General features: G+C 48.1%; 1 protein-coding gene across 3 annotated transcripts in view; it reads right to left on the bottom strand.

Moving 5' to 3' along the window:
* Positions 1-3,083: 3,083 nt before the first annotated feature.
* Positions 3,084-18,182, bottom strand: part of LOC129693324 (dnaJ homolog subfamily C member 13-like) — an 84,429-nt gene continuing 69,330 nt past the window's right edge. Inside the window, exons 17-21 of one of the 3 annotated variants that reach the window (XM_055630170.1) lie at positions 17,314-17,389; positions 14,402-14,497; positions 12,274-12,417; positions 10,055-10,072; positions 3,084-3,247 (exon numbers count right to left, since the gene is read on the bottom strand). In XM_055630170.1, the coding sequence (XP_055486145.1) occupies positions 3,161-3,247; positions 10,055-10,072; positions 12,274-12,417; positions 14,402-14,497; positions 17,314-17,389 (421 nt within the window). In that variant the 3' untranslated portion in view covers positions 3,084-3,160. The remainder of the gene's footprint in view (positions 3,248-10,054; positions 10,073-12,273; positions 12,418-14,401; positions 14,498-17,313; positions 17,390-18,182) is intronic. The other 2 variants (XM_055630171.1, XM_055630172.1) reach the window with 2 other exon arrangements.

Below are 18,182 nucleotides of genomic sequence, written 5' to 3'. Positions count from 1 at the left end.
TATAAACACAATCATAACACACATATTCTTTTACATAATAAATAATGGAAGGAAAAACGCTCAGTAGAGTTAGTCCCTGGTGAGATAGGCGTTTACAGTCCGAATTGCCTCTGGGAAGAAACTCCTTTTCAATCTCTCCGTTCTCACCGCATGGCAACGGAGGCGTTTGCCTGACCGTAGCAGCTGGAACAGTCCGTTGCAGGGGTGGAAGGGGTCTCCCATGATTTTATTTGCTCTGGAGTTGCACCTCCTGTTGTATAGTTCCTGCAGGGGGGCGAGTGAAGTTCCGATAGTGCGTTCGACCGAACGCACTAGTCTCTGCAGAGTCTTCTTGTCCTTGGCAGAGCAATTCCCAAACCAGATGGTAATGTTCCCGGACAAGATGCTTTCCACCGCCGCTGCGTAGAAGCACTGGAGGATCCTCGGAGTTTTATCGGATTTGTGAACATTGTCATAAATCACTCAAGAAATAAAGCACAACTTTTTCAGATAAGCCAATTTCGGACTGCAGGGGGTAAATCACTACCGGAATATGTTAAAAAAAATGTTTTCGAAAAGATATAACAAATTTCAGAATAAGGGGTAAGCCATTAGAACGGAGATGAGGAAACACTTTTTCACACAGAGAGTGGTGAGTGTAGAATTCTCTGCTTCAGAGGGGGGAGGAGGCCGGTTCTCTGGATGCTTTCAAGAGAGAGCTAGCTAGGGCTCTTAAAGATAGCGGAGTCAGGGGATATGGGGAGAAGGCAGGAACAGGGTTCTGATTGGGGATGATCAGCCATGATCACATTGAATGACGGTGCTGGCTCGATGAACTGTCTGGTACAACAGATAACCAGCCTGTGCACGTTATCAAGCTGCGGCACTCTCTCTCTCTCTCTCTCTCTCTCTCTCTCTCTCGAATTTCCAGCAGTGTTTTACATCATGTTTGCAGCATCTGCTCACTTCCAGTCAGGTCATTTTCTCTTCCACACAGATCAGCCACAATTAACAAGCCGTCAACACCATCCCCGCGCGTGACCACGGGCCCTCCAGTTGAAACATCCTTATTCTGTTCCTTTATCCCACCCGAGCAGGGAGTTGAGGCAAGTGCTATCACAATGTTTAATAAACATTTGGACAGGTACATGAACAATAGACAATAGGTGCAGGAGTAGGCTATTCGGCCCTTCGGCCAATCAGTACCCCGTTCCTGCCTTCTCCCCAATATATCCCCTGACTGCACTATCTTTAAGAGCTCTATTCAACTCACTCTTGAAAGCATCCAGAGAATTAGCCTCCACTGCCTTCTGAGGAAGAGAATTCCACAGACTCACAACTCTGTGTGAAAAGGTTTTCCTAATCTCCATTCTAAATGGCTTATCCCTTATTCTTAAACAGTGGCCCCTGGTCCTGGGCTCCCCCAACATCGGGAACATGTTTCCTGCCTCTAGCCTGTCCAAACCCTTAATAATCTTGTATGTTTCAATAAGATCCCCTCTCATCCCATACAAGCCCAGCTGCTCCATTCTATCAACATATGACAGTCCCGCCATCCTGGGAATTAACCTGATGAAGCTACGCTGCACTCCCTCAATAGCAAGAATGTCTTCCTCAAATTTGGAGACCAAAACTGCACACAAATACTCAATGTGTGGTCTCACTATGGCCCTGCACAACTGCAGAAGGACCTCTTTGCTCCTATAACAACTCCTCTTGTTATGAAGGCCGACATGCCATTCGCTTTCTTCACTGCATGGGACATGGGCCAAACAGAGGCAGGTGGGACTAGTGTAATAGACAATAGACAATAGGTGCAGGAGTAGGCCATTCGACCCTTCGAACCCGCACCGCCATTCAATGTGATCATGGCTGATCATCCCCAATCAGTACCCCGTTCCTGCCTTCTCCCCATATCCCCTGACTCCGCTATTTTTAAGAGCCCTATCTAGCTCTCTCTTGAAAGTATCCAGAGAACCCGCCTCCACCGCCTCCAGCGTGTCCAAACCCTTAACAATCTTATATGTTTCAATGAGATCCCCCTCTCATCCTTCTAAACTCCAGAGCGTACAAGCCCAGCCGCTCCATTCTCTCAGCATATGACAGTGTAGATGGGACACGTTGGTCGGTGTGGGCGCAAGTTGAGCCGGTTTTCACGCCATATCACTCTACCGCTCTCAGCTTCTTCAATCAATGGCAAAAGGAAAACGGTGTTTTAGTTGCAAATGCAGCAAGATGCCAACAGCATGTTTTTAGTATGTTTTAAAGTATGTATTTTGTGTTTCTTCGTGTGTTTTGTGTGGGGTGTGGTGTGGGGGGGTAAGGGGGAAACCGCTTCTGTCGCCTCCTCCATGGAGAGGTGAGTTTTTCCAGGTCGCCTCCCCCGTGGCCTAACATCAAGGATCAGCGCGGCCTTTCCTGGAGACGCGCCCGGGGCTTCAGCGGCGGGCGCAGTGTTGACTCTCGTTGTGGAGCGGGTGAGCCCTCGCTGGGGCTCGCTGGAGGGGAGTGCTCCGTTTCGCTGGCCCGGGGCTGCCGGCAGCCTGAAGTCGCAGCCTGAAGTCGCGGTCTGCAGAGCTCCAGCTGGTGCGGCGTCTACAGCCCGGGATCCCTCGTGGGGGACCCGGGGGAGGAAGAAGCCATCACTGCCGGCCCGCGGCCAACTTCTACCGCGGGTCCGGCATGGACTTACCATCACCCCTGGAGGGGAGTTTCGACCGCCGGCCCTGCAGTCTACGGTGCTTCTGGCTGCGGCGGAGACTTTAAATCTCGACCGCCAGCCTGCGGCCTACAACAACCTAAAGCCGCGGTCTCCGGTGAGGAAGAGCCGATCCTGGACTGACTCTGGACTCTGGTCCTGTCCACGGGAGGAAAATGGAGGAGGACTGGCCAAATTTTTGTGCCTTCCACCACAGTGATGAATGCTGTGGTGGATGTTTGTGTTACATTTTTTAATGTGGTTGTGTGTTCTTTATTATTGTATCACTGCTGACAACCCAAAATTCCACCAGCCTGGCTGTGTGGTCATTAAAATACAATACAATACAATACATGAGCATTTTACAATAGCGACCATCTTCTTCTACACAAACGCCATGGGGGTGAGTGAAGACTGCAATGGTTTACACACTCTACATAATGCCCCGGTAAACAACAAGACAAAGTACAAAACATGAATGCCTTACTTGTAATAGAAGAGGTCCCAATTTGCTGCTATTTTAATCCTCTGTCGTCTTTTTCGTAAAACAACTGGTTTTTGGTTGGGGTTCTATAAAATCCAAGAGAAATTTCAATGAATGAGACAACACGGATATTGACACTAAACCGTTCACAATTTGTGGATGCGTGTTACACAAAACCCCAATCATCTGGTATGACCGCATTAGCACTTAGTATTTGAAATTATATCTTTGCAATTTCATTTTCTGAAAAGGACAAATGATCCACACGGAACAGGAGCAAGATTATTAAACACGAGACATGCAAGCCTGAGGATAGTGTAATGCAGCATTAGTATTTTGTTTTTGAATTCATAGTTTTAAAGTCAGAGTCATCGTAGCAGCACGTAAACAGGCCCTTCAGTCACATTCCATCAAATGCCCACTTTGTGAAGAAGCAATCACTCAACTTTTACAAATTGTCCCTGGCATCTTCCAATGTTAATCGGGACAAATGTGGTTGAGGCGTTTACTAGCCAGAATGGACCAGGATCTTTAGCTTAGTTTAGAGACAGAGTGCGGAAACAGGCCCTGCTGCCCACCGAGTCCGTCCTGACCAGCGATCCCCGCACATTAAAGGGCCTGTCCCACTGTACGAGCTAATTCAAGAGCTCTCCTGATTTTTAAAACAAATCAAACTCGTGGTAAGCACGTAGAATGTACGTAGCGGGTACGTCGGAGCTCGGGACGTCACTTAGCGGCTCGTAACGCTAACGGCAGGTACTCGGGAAACGCGGTAAGCTCGGGAAGACTCGTGAAGATTTTTCAACATGTTGAAAAATGTCCACGAGAGCCCCGAGTACCTACGAGCGGCCATTACCGTAATTCTCCGAGTTCGAATCAGGAGAAACTCGGGAGAACTCTTGAATTACCTCGTACAGTGGGACAGCCCCTTAATACTATCCTATATACACTGGGGACCCAAGCCAATTAACCTACAAACTTAAATAGAAACATAGAAAATAGGTGCAGGAGGAGGCCATTTGGCTCTTCGAGCCAGCACCGCCATTCAATGTGATCATGGCTGATCGTTCACAATCAATAACCCGTGCCTGCCTTCTCCCCATATCCCTTGATTCCACTAGCTCCTAGAGCTCTATCTAACTATTTTTTAAATTCGTCCAGTGAATCGGCCTCCAAATTCACAACTCTGGGTGAAAACGTTTTTTTCTCATCTCAGTTTTCTCTTCTCATCTCCCTTATTCTAAGACTGTGGCCCTGGTTCTGGACTCCCCCCCCCACCCCCACCCCCCCCCCCCCCCCCCCCCCCAACATTGGGACCATTTTTCCTGCATCTAGCTGTCCAGTCCTTTTATAACTTGTACATCTTTGGAGTGTGGGAGGAAACCCAGAGAAAACCGTGGAGGAAGGAGCTGCCAGTGCTGGTTTACACCGACGATAGACACAAAATGCTGGAGTAACTCAGCAGGACGGGCAGCATCTCTGGATAGAAGGACCGGGTGACCTTTCTTCAGACTGAAGAGTCTTGACCCGAAACGCTACCCATTCCTTCTATCCAGAGATGCTGCCCGTCCCGCTGAGCTACTCCACATGGTCACGGGGAGAACGTGCAAACTCCGTACAGACAGCACACGTAGTCAGGATCGAACCCGGGTCTCTGGCGCTGTGAGGCAGCGACTCTACCGCTGCGCCACCGTGCCGCCCCGTTCTGAACAAGCTTCCTTGTCTATTGGGGAAAACTATTTTCCGAATAGGAGACAGTATTCTATTTAAGAAACATTTCCAAAAAATTCAACAGGTCAAATGGGTCTTGAAGGAACTGGAGCGGGAGTTCTATTACAATTTCCTTTGCGGAAATCTAATCAATATGTCCGTATCCTTCGCTGATTGTAACATTTCTCCGACTCCAGGACTTTTGTTTGCTGAAGAGAGAACGAATGCTCTGGGTTTCTCATGATGGTTATTCTAGAACGGCTTTCACAGTGGTCAGTTCAAAAACAACGTTTGATTAAAAACCTTCACATTGGGATATTTAAAGCAAAACAAACTTATCCCAGAGAACAAGGTCACAAAATTGGCCGCAGTTTAGTTCAGTGGCGTAGCGTGGATACGAGCCCTTCGGCCCACTCAGTCCATGCCGACCATCGGTCGCCCGTTCACTCTCGTTGTGGTATCCCATTCCCTCATTCACTCCCTGCAGACCGGGGACAATTTACGGAGGGAGGGCCAGTCAACCTACAAACCCGCACGTCTCTTTGGGATGAGGGAGGAAACCAGAGCAGCCGGAGGAAAGTCACGACACACACACACACACACAGGGCCGGATTTACCTATAAACTAGACAAGCTTAAGCTTAGGGCGTCGAGGTCTATGGGGGCCTCCGGCCAAGGCAGGACACCTACCGTTCAACTCTGGGCGGGCCCCCTCTTTATCTCTCTCTCTCTCTCCATCTCCTCCCGCTATCCGTGTCCGGGCCGCCGGGCTCCGCTCGCTCCTCATCCGCCGGCACGGCAGACCGCCTTGCACATGCGCCTTGCTGCGGCCTGCACGTACTCCCCCCTGCACATGCGCACAACCACGGCCAGCACATCATCGGCCGCCCTGCGCATGTGCACTGCAACGGCAACTGGTCGGCGCTGGGCACTTTCTCCCTCGCTTTGAATGGTGGGAGATTTGGCCGCCATGACTGTCCGGTCGCTGCCTCGCCGCCAGCGCTGAAAACGAACACGGAGGGGGCCTCACAAGTGGAACAGCTTAGGGTCTCTCTTCATCTAAATCCGGCCCTACACACACACACACAGACACACACATACGTGCAAACTCCGCACAGACAGCACCCGAGGTGAGGATGGACCCCTGGTCTCCCAGCAGCACTCTACCACTGAGGCAGGACCTCTACACAGGAGAAGCAGGCAAAAGCCGACCGGGCCAAGTTACAGCACTACCGAAGTGGGTGGGATCCGCGGCAACCAGGGAGGGGAAACAAGACAGCTGCTTCAGAGAGGCGGGAAGAGTGGTTTTTTTTTGTTTTACGATCAACAGCACAGTAAGTGAAACAGGGAGCCACGGGAAGCCCAGTGCACACTTTCACGTTTAAACAGGCACAAGCACAAGCCTTTTATTTTATTTAAAAAGCAGCTCATACGCACCAGTTTATTCCTATCCTGACTTCCGTTTGAATCAAGAACAACGGGACGGGAAACAAAGAAAAAAAAAAAAACAAAATTTCATTCAACTTCTGGGGGAAATTTTAAGTAGAAAGCGTACATAATTCCTGCATTCTCTGCAAAGCATTCGTTAGGGACTAAATTAACTCTCTCTGAAAACATCAGTGAATCGGCCCCACTGCTTCGTGGCAGGAATTACACGATTTACAACTCTTGGGGTGTGTTGAAGAGCTGTTCTCGTTACGTTCTAATGCCTGCCCCTTATCTTAAACTGTGACCCCTGGTTCGGACTGCCCCCAACATAGGGGCACATTTTCCTGCCTCGCCTGTCCAATCACTTAAGGAATTTGAATGTTTCATAGGATCCCCTTCATCTTTCTAAATTACAGTGACACAAGCCCAGTGACCCATTCTTTCATCATAGGGAACAATCCTGGGAATAACATGTGACCAAAGCTTGCACCAATAGCAGGAGACCATCCTCAAATTAGGAGACCAAAAACTGCACACAATACTCAGGTGCGGTTTTCACGAGGGCCCTGTAGACATAGACAATAGGTTGCAGGCGTAGACCATTCGGACTACTGCCTACAGAAGTACAAACTGCAGTAGGACCTCCTCGATCTATAACAGATCCTCTAGCCTTTCGTAAGATGGAAAGTTGGGGCTCCTCACAGAGGCCTGACCACATTCTGGTCCACAGGAACACGGATTAATTGGAAAGGCTCTGGGATTAACCAAAAGGTGCCGAGTAAAAAACGGTGGTTATCAGGGAGATCGAACGCGTCTAACAGGCCCAACTCGCCACACCGCCCACAATGTCCCAGCTACACTAGTTCATCGTGCATGCGTTTGCCCCATATCATTCTTATCTTTGACTATCAAGGACCTGTCTAAACTGTTTATTCACGATGGGTACACCCACCACCTTCTGTGTTACTTAATGGCTAGGTAGACTCATGAGTCCAAGACCCCGATGACCCCAGATCACATCACTGAGGACGCGTCCCAGCGCATCTAGAAGATGTAGTCTTAACACAGGGATACAACGTGGAAACTGCCGACACCTAATGTGGAATTACCTAGCACATCATACACCCATACAAATTTTACCAACGGGCAAATAAACTGCACAATCTTCTGTGGAATTCTCCCTGCCCTCAGAGGGCGGGTGGAGGCCGGTTCTCGGTATGCTTTCAGAAGAGCTAGATAAATCTTTGGAGTGTGGGAGGGAAACTGGAGCACACACACACATTTATGACTCAAAGGCTGATCACAATGGAATGGTTTCACACAGGGGGAGCTGAGCTTCAGGAACCGAGATTGCGTACCACTCTGGAGGGTTAGGTTAGGCCAGACGTAGGCCATTCGATCACCAAGTCTACTCCGCCATCAATCATGGCTGATCTATCTCTCCCTCTAACCACCATTATCCTGCCTTCTACCCACAACCCTGGACACCGGCACTATCAAGAATCAGGTTCCTATTAAATATTCTCCCCTTCACCTTAAACCATGTCCTATGGTCCCGATTCCCCTACCCGATCCATTACTTCTCTGATCTCTAACCTCTATACGATCGACACCCGATAACTTCCGGGTGCCGCTTCCCGTACTGAACCGGAGGTTTAAACAAAAAAATACAAACCCGAGAGGAATCACAACACACCAGAAAGAGAGAATGCTCCAATGGTCTGCAGGGCAGCAGCGTTGAAGAATTTTTGGAGCGTGGCAGGGAAAACTCTAGCCCACTGGAGGAAGAATCATCCGCCAGAACGCAACACGTCAACACAAGAGCACCGTGGTCAGATTGACCCAGGTCTCTGGCGCTGTATCGCTGCACACCCCATATGAGGTAGTTTTTAAAGGGCGATTCTCAACCGGGTCCCTGAACACGAAGGGGCATGAGGCCGCCTATGGGTTCCACGGAGAGGCCGCTAGGGGTTTCGAGAGACATATGATAATAGGCACTCAATGTAAAATGCATTTTGAGTCATTTTGGGTGTAATTTCACATTCGTAATTTTAGTATACAAGTCCGTACGGCATATTTAACGCTGTCTATTTAGAGAAGTCTATACGGCGCCAGCGTGAAACGGCCTTAGAGGTCAGAGGACAGGCGCTGACCGAGACTTTTTTTTTCCATTGGAAATAAACTTAAGTTTTTTGTTGCTCAAACATTGCCTTATGAACTTAATGCAAGGGAAAGAAGACTGCAAAGATATATGATCATTTTGGGTCGGGGGGTTCCCCTCCACATGGAAAATGCTTTCCAAGTTCGCCAACTTTGAGCGCTGCACAATCACGCTAGACGCCAGTGGCTGCGCTCATTGTCTGGTGTATATCCATGCGGTGATTCTACAGCAACGACGGAGAGAAGGGCAAGCTCAGTTGGAAAACAGCTACATCAAGGGAGAGAAGCCGTCCTGCAGCCTGGTGACTGGATAATCAGAAATCGTGCAAAGGCCCTGGGAGTCGCAGTGCAGGATTGGCAAAAACGAACACGCAGTGTGGTTCCGTAGTAAGAAAGGCAGTGCAATGCAGGCCTTTATTTTCGCGGTCAGAGGACAAGAATCCAAAATCAGGGATGTAATGCGTCCCCTACCACATGGTGACAATTGGGCTCCATATCTGAGGGAGGGATGGCGGACTCTGGAGAGGGTCACAGACGATCGTTTGATCCCGCAGAATGAGTGGGTAACGTAGCATGAGCGTTTGACGCATGGGCCTGTTATACTGATGGAGTTGAGAAGAAAGAAGAGGGGGACTCATTGAACTTACCGAATAAGGCAAAGGTGGGACGTGGGTGAGCGACTGTTCACTAGGGAGGGCTGGTTGAAGCAGGCAAAATAAAGGGACGCACATTTAGAAAGGTGATTGAGGAGGGACTTTTTTCAGTCAGAGGGTGGTGAATCTGTGGAATTCTTTGTCAGACGGCTGTGAGGCCCAATTGGCAACAGGGGGAGATAACAGACCTTGACAGACACAAAAGTGCTGGAGTAAAGCAGCAGGCAGGCAATGTGGTCGGAACGTATAGGGACGTTTGACAGAGTTAGAACAAGCAGGATAACTGCCAAGGCCTAGACAGAGAACAGGAAAACCAAGTGAAGGACACGCAAGTAATGTCAATCACACTTTGTGATGTTTCCCAGGGTGCTGGAGTAACTCGCGGGTCAGCGCAGGAAACACCAGGGAAGACGATATGTGCAAAGCCTTCCCAACTGTGCACCAAGGGAGGGGTAAAAGGCAGATATAGATGGTCTAAGGCACAAGGACATTGACGGAGAGGTCCAGGTATCAACACATTATGGTTTTTTGAGCATCACAACTAATGAAGGCTTCTTGGAGAAGCCTTCAGGTGTTTACGAACAGTTTGCCGCAATTTTTAGATTGTCCCTGAATGGTGATCCTGTCAAGTCTCGTCCTGGTACCTGCTTTGATATCCAGGTAGGCCAATCAGCTGTTGGCTGACAATTTAACACTGTGTTAAAGGAGAAAGCAGTTGAAGAAGTTAATGTCAATCAGCCTATACCAACGTGGTCCCAAGCAACACCGGCCAATAAGGCAGAATTTGATGAGATAGGAAGAGTTTTTTTTTTAAATCACCAGGTTCAAAAAGTGCAAGCTGCAGGAAGGCCCAGGCCTATCCAGAGAAAGCCACCGCACCAAGTGCAGACACTTCACGTTAACATGCACAAGCACAAGCCAATAAAAAGCAGCTCATACTCACCAGATTATTCCTATCCTGCTTTTGAATCAAGAACAACGGGAGGGAAAAACAAAATTAAACTCTCAAAGCAGGAGGAAACCAAACACTGCAAACAGAGGCCGTCAATATTTGCTAACAAATCGGAAATAAAATTTGCTGATTTACAACGGCTCAGTTCAAAATTTCATGCATTCTTCTCTTTGCATATTAAGCTATAAAAGTTAAACATAGAAAACAGGCGCGGGAGTAGGCCACTCGGCCCTCCGAGCCAGCACCGCCATTCAATATGATCATGGCTGATCACCCAAAATCAGTACCTCATTCCTGCATTCTCTGCAAATCATTCCGTTAGCCCTAAGAGCTAAATCTAACTCTCTCTTGAAAACATCCAGTGAATCGGCCTCCACTGCCTTCTGTGGCAGAGAATTCCACAGATTTACAACTCTCTGGGTGAAGACGCTTTTCCTCGTCTACGTTCTAAATGGCCTGCCCCTTATTCTTAAACTGTGACCCCTGGTTCTGGACTGCCCCCAACATCGGGGAACATTTTTCCTGCATCCAGCCTGTCCAATCACTTAAGAATTTGATATGTTTCTATAGGATCCCCTCTCATCTTTCTAAATTCCAGTGACTACAAGCCCAGTCGACCCATTCTTTCATCATATGACAGTCCCGCCATCCTGGGAATTAACCTGGTGAACCAACGCTGCACTGCCTCAATAGCAAGGATGACCATCCTCAAATTAGGAGACCAAAACTGCACACAATACTCCAGGTGCGGTCTCACGAGGGCCTGTAGACAATAGACAATAGGTGCAGGCGTAGACCATTCGGACCTCCTGCTACAGAAGTACAACTGCAGTAGGACCTCCTCGATCCTATACTCAGATCCTCTCGCTTTCTGTAAGATCCCGGAACCGTTGGGCTCCTCACAGAGGCCGTGACCAATGTTGGTCCGGCAACACGGATAATCTGGAAAGGCTCTGGAAAAACCAAAGGTGCCGGAAAAAACGGTGGTGGTCATAGAGTGATACAGTGTGGAAACAGGCCCAACTCGCCCACACCGCCCACAATGTCCCAGCTACACTAGTTCCACCTGCCTGCGTTTGGCCCATATCCCTCCAAACCTGTCCTATCCATGTACCTGTCTAACTGTTTATTAAACGATGGGATAGTCCTAGCCTCAACTACCTCCTCTGCCAGCTCGTTCCATACACCCACCACCTTCTGTGTGAAAAAGTTACTTAAATGGTAGAGTAGACTCAATGGTCCAAGACCCGATGACCCCAGATCACATCACTGAGGACGCGTCCCAGCGCATCTAGAAGATGTATCTTTCACACAGAGATACAACGTGGAAACATTCCGACACAAAATGCTGGAATTAACACTAGCACTATCCTACACACACTTGGGACTATTTACAAATTTTACCCAAGGCAAATAACCTGCACATCTTCTGTGGAATTCTCTGCCTCAGAGGGCGGTGGAGGCCGGTTCTCCGGATGCTTTCAAGAGAGAGCTAGATAGGGCTCTTAAAAATAGCGGAGTCAGGGGATATGGGGAGAAGGCAGGAACGGGGTACTGATTGGGGATGATCAGCCATGATCACAGTGAATGGCTCAAAGGGCCATATGGTCTATTGCCTATTGTCTATCTTTGGAGTGTGGGAGGAAACTGGAGCAAACCCAAACATTTAACTCAAAGGCTGATCATTGTGAGGGGATGGATCTGACACCCAGGACACTGAATGGTTTCACACAGTGGGATATGAGCTTCCAGGAACCGAGCTTGGCTTCAAGTAGGAAAAGGACAACTACCACTCTGGAGTGTTATGTTAGGCCAGAATTAGGCCATTCGACTCACCAAGTCTACTCCGCCATTCAATCATGGCTGATCTATCTCTCCCTCTCAACCACCATTCTCCTGCCTTCTCCCCACAACCCTTGACACCTGCACTAATCAAGAATCAGGTTCCTATTAAATCTTCTCCCCTTCACCTTAAACCTATGTCCTCTGGTCCTCGATTCCCCTACTCTGGTCGAGAGACTCCGTGCGTCTACCCGATCCATTCCTCTCATGATCTCATACACCTCTATACGATCGCCCCTCGTCCTCCTACGCTCCAAGGAATAGAGTCCCAGGCTGCTCTACTACTGCCTACAGCTCGGTCCCTCCAGCCTGGGCAACATCCTTGTAAATATCCCCGCACACTGCTATCACCAGGCGAGTCCACTCACCTCTTTTTGAACGATGCCCATTCTATCCCTCCAGTGCAATAAAAGCAGATCCACTTTCTCTTTGGCAAATTTCTCCACCTCCTTCGCTGCCCTTCCAGCGCGACGCTGCCACTCGGGAACCTTGCCGACTTTCCCGTACTGATCCTGGAGGTTTAAAAAAAAAAATACAAACCGAGGAATTCACAACACACCAGAAAGAGAGAATGCTTCCAAATGGTCTGCATTTTTACAAATCCCAAATCAGAATGGATCAAATGATGGGAGACGATAGTTTTACAAGAGGCAGAGAGGCTCAAAGATTAAGGGCGTGTTTGTTGGAGGAGAGCGATTGTCACATTGCAAACACAAAGCAGATTGGCTTTGGAGCGTGGGAGGAAACCAGAGCACCCGGAGAAAGCCCACGCAGGTCACAGGGGAGAACGTACACGCTCCATACCAAGACTGCACCCGTGGTCAGGATTGAACCCAGGTCTCTGGCGCTGTATCGCTGCACCACCCCCTATGAGGTAGTTTAAAGCGGCGATTCTCAACCGGGGCTCCCTGAACACGAAGGCTTGGCGAGAGGCCGCTAGGGGTTCCACGAGAGGCCGCTAGGGGTTCCGAGAGAAATTATGATAAATAGGCTAATCATATGTAAATGCATTTTTGAGTCATTTTTGGGTTTAATTTCACATTCGTAATTTTATTATACACGTCCGGCATATTTAACGATGTCATATTTAGCGACGTCTATACGGCGCCAGCGTGAAACGGCCTTTAGCGGTCAGAGGACAGGAGCTGTACCGAGACTTTTTTTTTCCATTGTAAATAAACTTAACGTTTTTTTTGCTTAAACCAGTTATCAAAAAAAATATATTATGTTTGCCTTATGAACTTTAAGTTTATGAAAGAGAAAGAACGAGATTAATAAAGATATATGATCATTTTTGTGTCGGGGGGTTCCCCGAGACATGGAAATTATTTCAAGGGTTCCGCAAGTGTGAAAATGTTGAGACACGCTAGGTTAAAGTCTCGGAAGGAACAGCCAACGCTGGTATATACCAGAGGTGCTTCTACAGAAACGACGGAGGAAGCATTTTATTGGGATGCATCACAGCTCAGTTTGGGAACAGCTCCATCCAAGACCAGAAGAAATTGCAGCGAATTGTGGATAATTCAGAAATCGTGCAAAGGGACTTGGGAGTGCCGGTGCAGGATTCCCAACAAAGTTAATTTGCAAGTCGAATCGGTAGTAAGAAAGGCAAAAGCAATGCTGGCATTTATTTCGCGAGGACAAGAATCCAAAAACAGGGATGTAATGCTGAGCCTTTAGGATATGGTGAGCAGTTTTGGGCTCCATATCTGAGGGAGGATGTGCTGGCTCTGGAGAGGGTCCAGACGATGTTTACAAGAATGATCCCAGGAATGAGTGGGTTAACGTATGATGAGCGTTTGACGGCACTGGGCCTGTACTCGCTGGAGTTTAGAAGAATGAGGGGGGACCTCATTGAACTTACAGAATAATGAAAGGCTTGGACGTGGTGACGATGTTTCCACTAGCGGGAGAGGCTAGGACCAGAGGATATAGCCTCAAAATAAATGGACGCACATTTAGAAAGGTGATGAGGAGGACTTTTTTCAGTCAGAGGGTGGTGAATCTGTGGAATTCTTTGTCAGACGGCTGTTGAGGCCAATTTTTAAAGGGGAGATTCACAGATCCTTGACAGACACAAAGTGCTGGAGTAACTCAGCAGGTCAGGCAGCATCTGTGGAGAACCTGGATAGGTGACGTTTCACAGAGTGCTGGAGTAACTCAGCGGGTCAGGCAGCATTTGTGGAGAACATGGATAGGTGATGTTTCACAGGGTGCTGGAGTAACTCAGCGGGTCAGCAGCATCGCTGGAGAAAAGGAATGGGTGACGTCTCCGGGCAAGACCCTTCCTCACACTGTGAGTCAGGGAGGGGGAAAAGAGAGATATAGATGGTACTAAGGAACAAGGCCCTTGACTGAGAGGTCCAGGTATCAACACATTCTGGTGTCTTTGAGCATCCACCTCACAAGGCTTCCTCCCCTCCACTGCTTCAAGATGTTTTCTCACAGAACGGAGCATTTCATTTTTTGCGACATTTTGTAAACAAACAGACTTACTGCCGCAATTTTTAGATTGTCCCTGATGTGCATCCTGTCAGTCTCTCTCTCTGGTACCTGCTCCGTGCTATCCAGGTAGGCCAATAAGCCTGTTGGCTAGCAATGATTAACTTTAGGTGCAAAATTATACAAAAATACCAAATTGTTTCCACAAAAGTACAAAAATATAAATACAGACAGCAACAAACAGAATGTTACGAAATCTCAAATCACAGGTCTTGGCCAAAGTGACAAGTGATTCTTGCAGACAAGTAACATGATTTGGAGATATAGCGGGGAAACAGGCCCTTCAGCCCACCGAGTCCACTCCGACCACGTTAAAACTATCCCATACACACTTTGGGACAATTTACAGTTCTTACCAAGCCAATCAGCCCACAAACCTGTACGTCTTTGGAGTGTGGAAAGAAACCAAAGATCTCAGAGAAAAACCACGCAGGTCACGGGGAGAATGTACAAACTCCGTACAGACAGCACCCGTGGCCAGGATTGAACCCGGGTCTCTGCACCGCCCCTATGAGATTTAAAGGCTAGGAAGGAACTGCAGATGCTGGTTTAGACTGAAGATAAGACACAAAATTCTGGAGTAACTCAGCGGGACGGGCAGCGTCTCATGGAAAGGGTGACGTATCGGGTCGAGACCTGATTGATAATTTAATTTCAAACCTAAAGCACATTTTAATCATATCTGTTCAGAACTGTCTACAGTGCACTTTGGCCTTCCACACCAGTACACTGCTGCACGCAAGTACATAGTTCACTGGAGTGGCAGATTAGCCTCAACCTTTTTGGTCACATCTTCAAAAAATAAATTAAGGCACGACATCCTACGTACAAAACCAATCGTACAGAATAGTGAAAGGCTTGGATGTAGTGGATGTGGAGAGGATGTTTCCACTAGTGGGAGAGTCTAGGACTAGAGGTCACAGCCTCAGAATAAAAGGACATGTTTTTAGGAAGATGAGGAAGAATTTCTTTAGTCAGAGGGTGGTGAATCTGTGGGATTCTTTGCCACAGAAGGCTGTGGAGGCCAAGCCTGTGGATATTTTTAAAGCACAGATAGATAGATTCTTGTTTAGTACGGGTGCCAGAGGCTATGGGGAGAAGGCAGGAGAATGGGGTTAGGAAGGAGAGATAGATCTGCTATGATTGATTGGCAGAGTAGACTTGATAGGGCCAAATGGCCTAATTCTACTATTACTTATGACCTTATGCTGACCAACCCTAATTAGCCCAACTATTTAAACGCATGTACGTCTTATCCCAGAGAATATGCTCTATGATTTTCTGCGTCTGCGCGATTTTTACGTCTTTTTAAAAGTCGACTGACTGCCTGGTGCCCACCCGGAGTATTTGCCCACAGCACGTGTCCGCGGTCTTCATACGCGTCAGGACCTTTACCACCTCGACCATAATTCTGACCGCCCTCAAGACGTTGTCATTGACCACTCCAAGTACCCCGGTCCTCATGTTTAGTTTGGTTTAATTTAGTTTAGAGATACAGCACGGAGACGGGCCCTTCGGCCCACCGGGTCCGCACCGACCAGCGATCTCCGCACATGGAGTAAAGAAGGATGCGGGAATCTTATTGAAACATATAAGATTATTAAGGTTTTGGACACGATAGAAGCAGGGAACATGTTCCCGATGTTGGGGGAGTCCAGAACCAGGGGCCACAGTTTAAGAATAAGGGGTAAGCCATTTAGAACGGAGATGAGGAAACACTTTTTCTCACAGACCGTTGTGAGTCTGTGGAATTCTCTGCCTCAGAGGGCAGTGGAGGCCGGTTCTCTGGATACTTTCAAGAGAGAGCTAGATAGGGGTCTTAAAGATAGCGGAGTCAGGGGATATGGGGAGGAGGTAGGAAAGGGTACTGAATGTGGATGATCAGCCATGATCACATTGAATGGCGGTGCTGGCTTGAAGGGCCAAATGGCCTACTCCTGCACCTATTGTCTGTTGTCTATTAACACTACCCTACACGCACTAGGGAAAATTTAAATTTATACCAAGCCAGTTAACCTACAAACCTGCACGTCTTTGTAGTGCGGGAGGAAACTCAAGATCTCGGAGAAAACCCACGCAGGTCACGGGGAGAACGTACAAACTCCGTACAGACAGCGCCCCGTGGCTGGGATTGAACCTGGGTCTTTGGTGCTGTGAGGCCCGTGCCCCAGCCTCCTACACTGGTCCAGTGAAGCTCAACAAGGCCTCAATAGGATGCAATTATAAGTACCTCAAAGCAGAGTGAGCTCGGGGTTCAACAATTTGCGTGATTTTCCATTCCCACTTCTCTCCCATTGCCCATTTCCGCCATTATCCGTGACTGCGTGGGTTTTCTCCGGGTGTGCATGTTCATGAGTATAAGAGCAGAATTAGGCCATTCGGCCCTTCAAGTCTGCTCCGCCATTCAATCATGGCCGATCTCTTTTTTCCTCTCAACCCCATTCTCCTGCCTTCTGCCCCTATCCCCTGTAGCAATCAAGAATCAATTTATCTCTGCCTTTAAAATATCCATTGACGGCCTCCACAGCCATCGGTAGCAATAAGTTCTACAGATTCACCGCCCTCTCACTAGAGACATTTCTCCTCTTCTCCTTTCTAACTGGGTGCTCCAGTTTCCTCCCATACTCCGGAGATGTACAGGTTTGCAGGTTAATTGGCTTCTGTAAATTGTAAGCTGTCGCTAGTCATGTACTGTATTTCCTCTGACCGGTTAGTGGGCAACAAAAGCTTTTCACTGTCCCACGGTACACGTGACAATAAAGTGAACTGTAAACTGTTTATTCTGCATCGTGTGAGGTATTGTGCTAGCGTAAGGGATGATTGTTGTCGGGGATTCGATGGGCCGAAGGGCCTGTTTCTATGCGGTATCTCTAAAGCCCAAACTGTTTTTAAAAAAAATTACTTACCAATATCCGTTTTAATAAATTCAACGCCGTTGGATTTTCAGCTGTCCAGAGTCCCACCAGATGTCTACTTAACTGCCTGAAACAGTGTCATTCTGTCATTAGTTCAAGAACTTAGAAATGCCCATCAATACACCAATGCGCATCAATACAAAATTTAGAAGGGGATCTTGCAGAAACAGATAGGGTAAGGATCTGAGTATAGGATCAAGGAGGTCCTACTGCAGTTGTACTTCTGTAGCAGGAGGTCTTACCACACAAGGGCCGAATGGCCAATTCCTGCACCTATTGTCCACAGGGCCCTGGTGAGACCGCACCCGGAGTATTGTGTGCAGTTTTGGTCTCCTAATTTGAAGGACATTCTTGCTATTGAGGCAGTGCAGCCGTGGGTTCACCAGGTTAATTCCCGGGATGGCAGGACTGACATATGTGACAAAAGTGAGGTTATCCACTTTGGTGGCAAAAACAGGAAAGTAGACTATTGTCTAAATGGTGGCCGATTAGGAAAAGGGGAGATGCAGCGAGACCTGGGTGTCATGGTACACCAGTCATTGAAAGTAGGCATGCAGGTGCAGCAGGCAGTGAAGAAAGCGAATGGTATGTTAGCATTCATAGCAAAAGGATTTGAGTATAGGAACAGGGAGGTTCTACTGCAGTTGTACAGGGTCTTGGTGAGATCACATCTGGAGTATTTCGTACAGTTTTGGTCTCCAAATCTGAGGAAGGACATTATTGCCATAGAGGGAGTGCAGAGAAGGTTCACCAGACTAATTCCTGGGATGTCAGAACTTTCATATGAAGACTGGATAGACTTGGTTTATACTCTCTAGAATTTAGGAGATTGAGGGGGGATCTTATAGAAACCTAATAAA

Source organism: Leucoraja erinacea, unplaced genomic scaffold, assembly GCF_028641065.1.
Source record: "Leucoraja erinacea ecotype New England unplaced genomic scaffold, Leri_hhj_1 Leri_263S, whole genome shotgun sequence".
Lineage (NCBI taxonomy): Eukaryota > Metazoa > Chordata > Chondrichthyes > Rajiformes > Rajidae > Leucoraja > Leucoraja erinaceus.
Note: the sequence above shows the minus strand (reverse complement) of the source record. Positions and strands in the feature narration are given on the sequence as shown.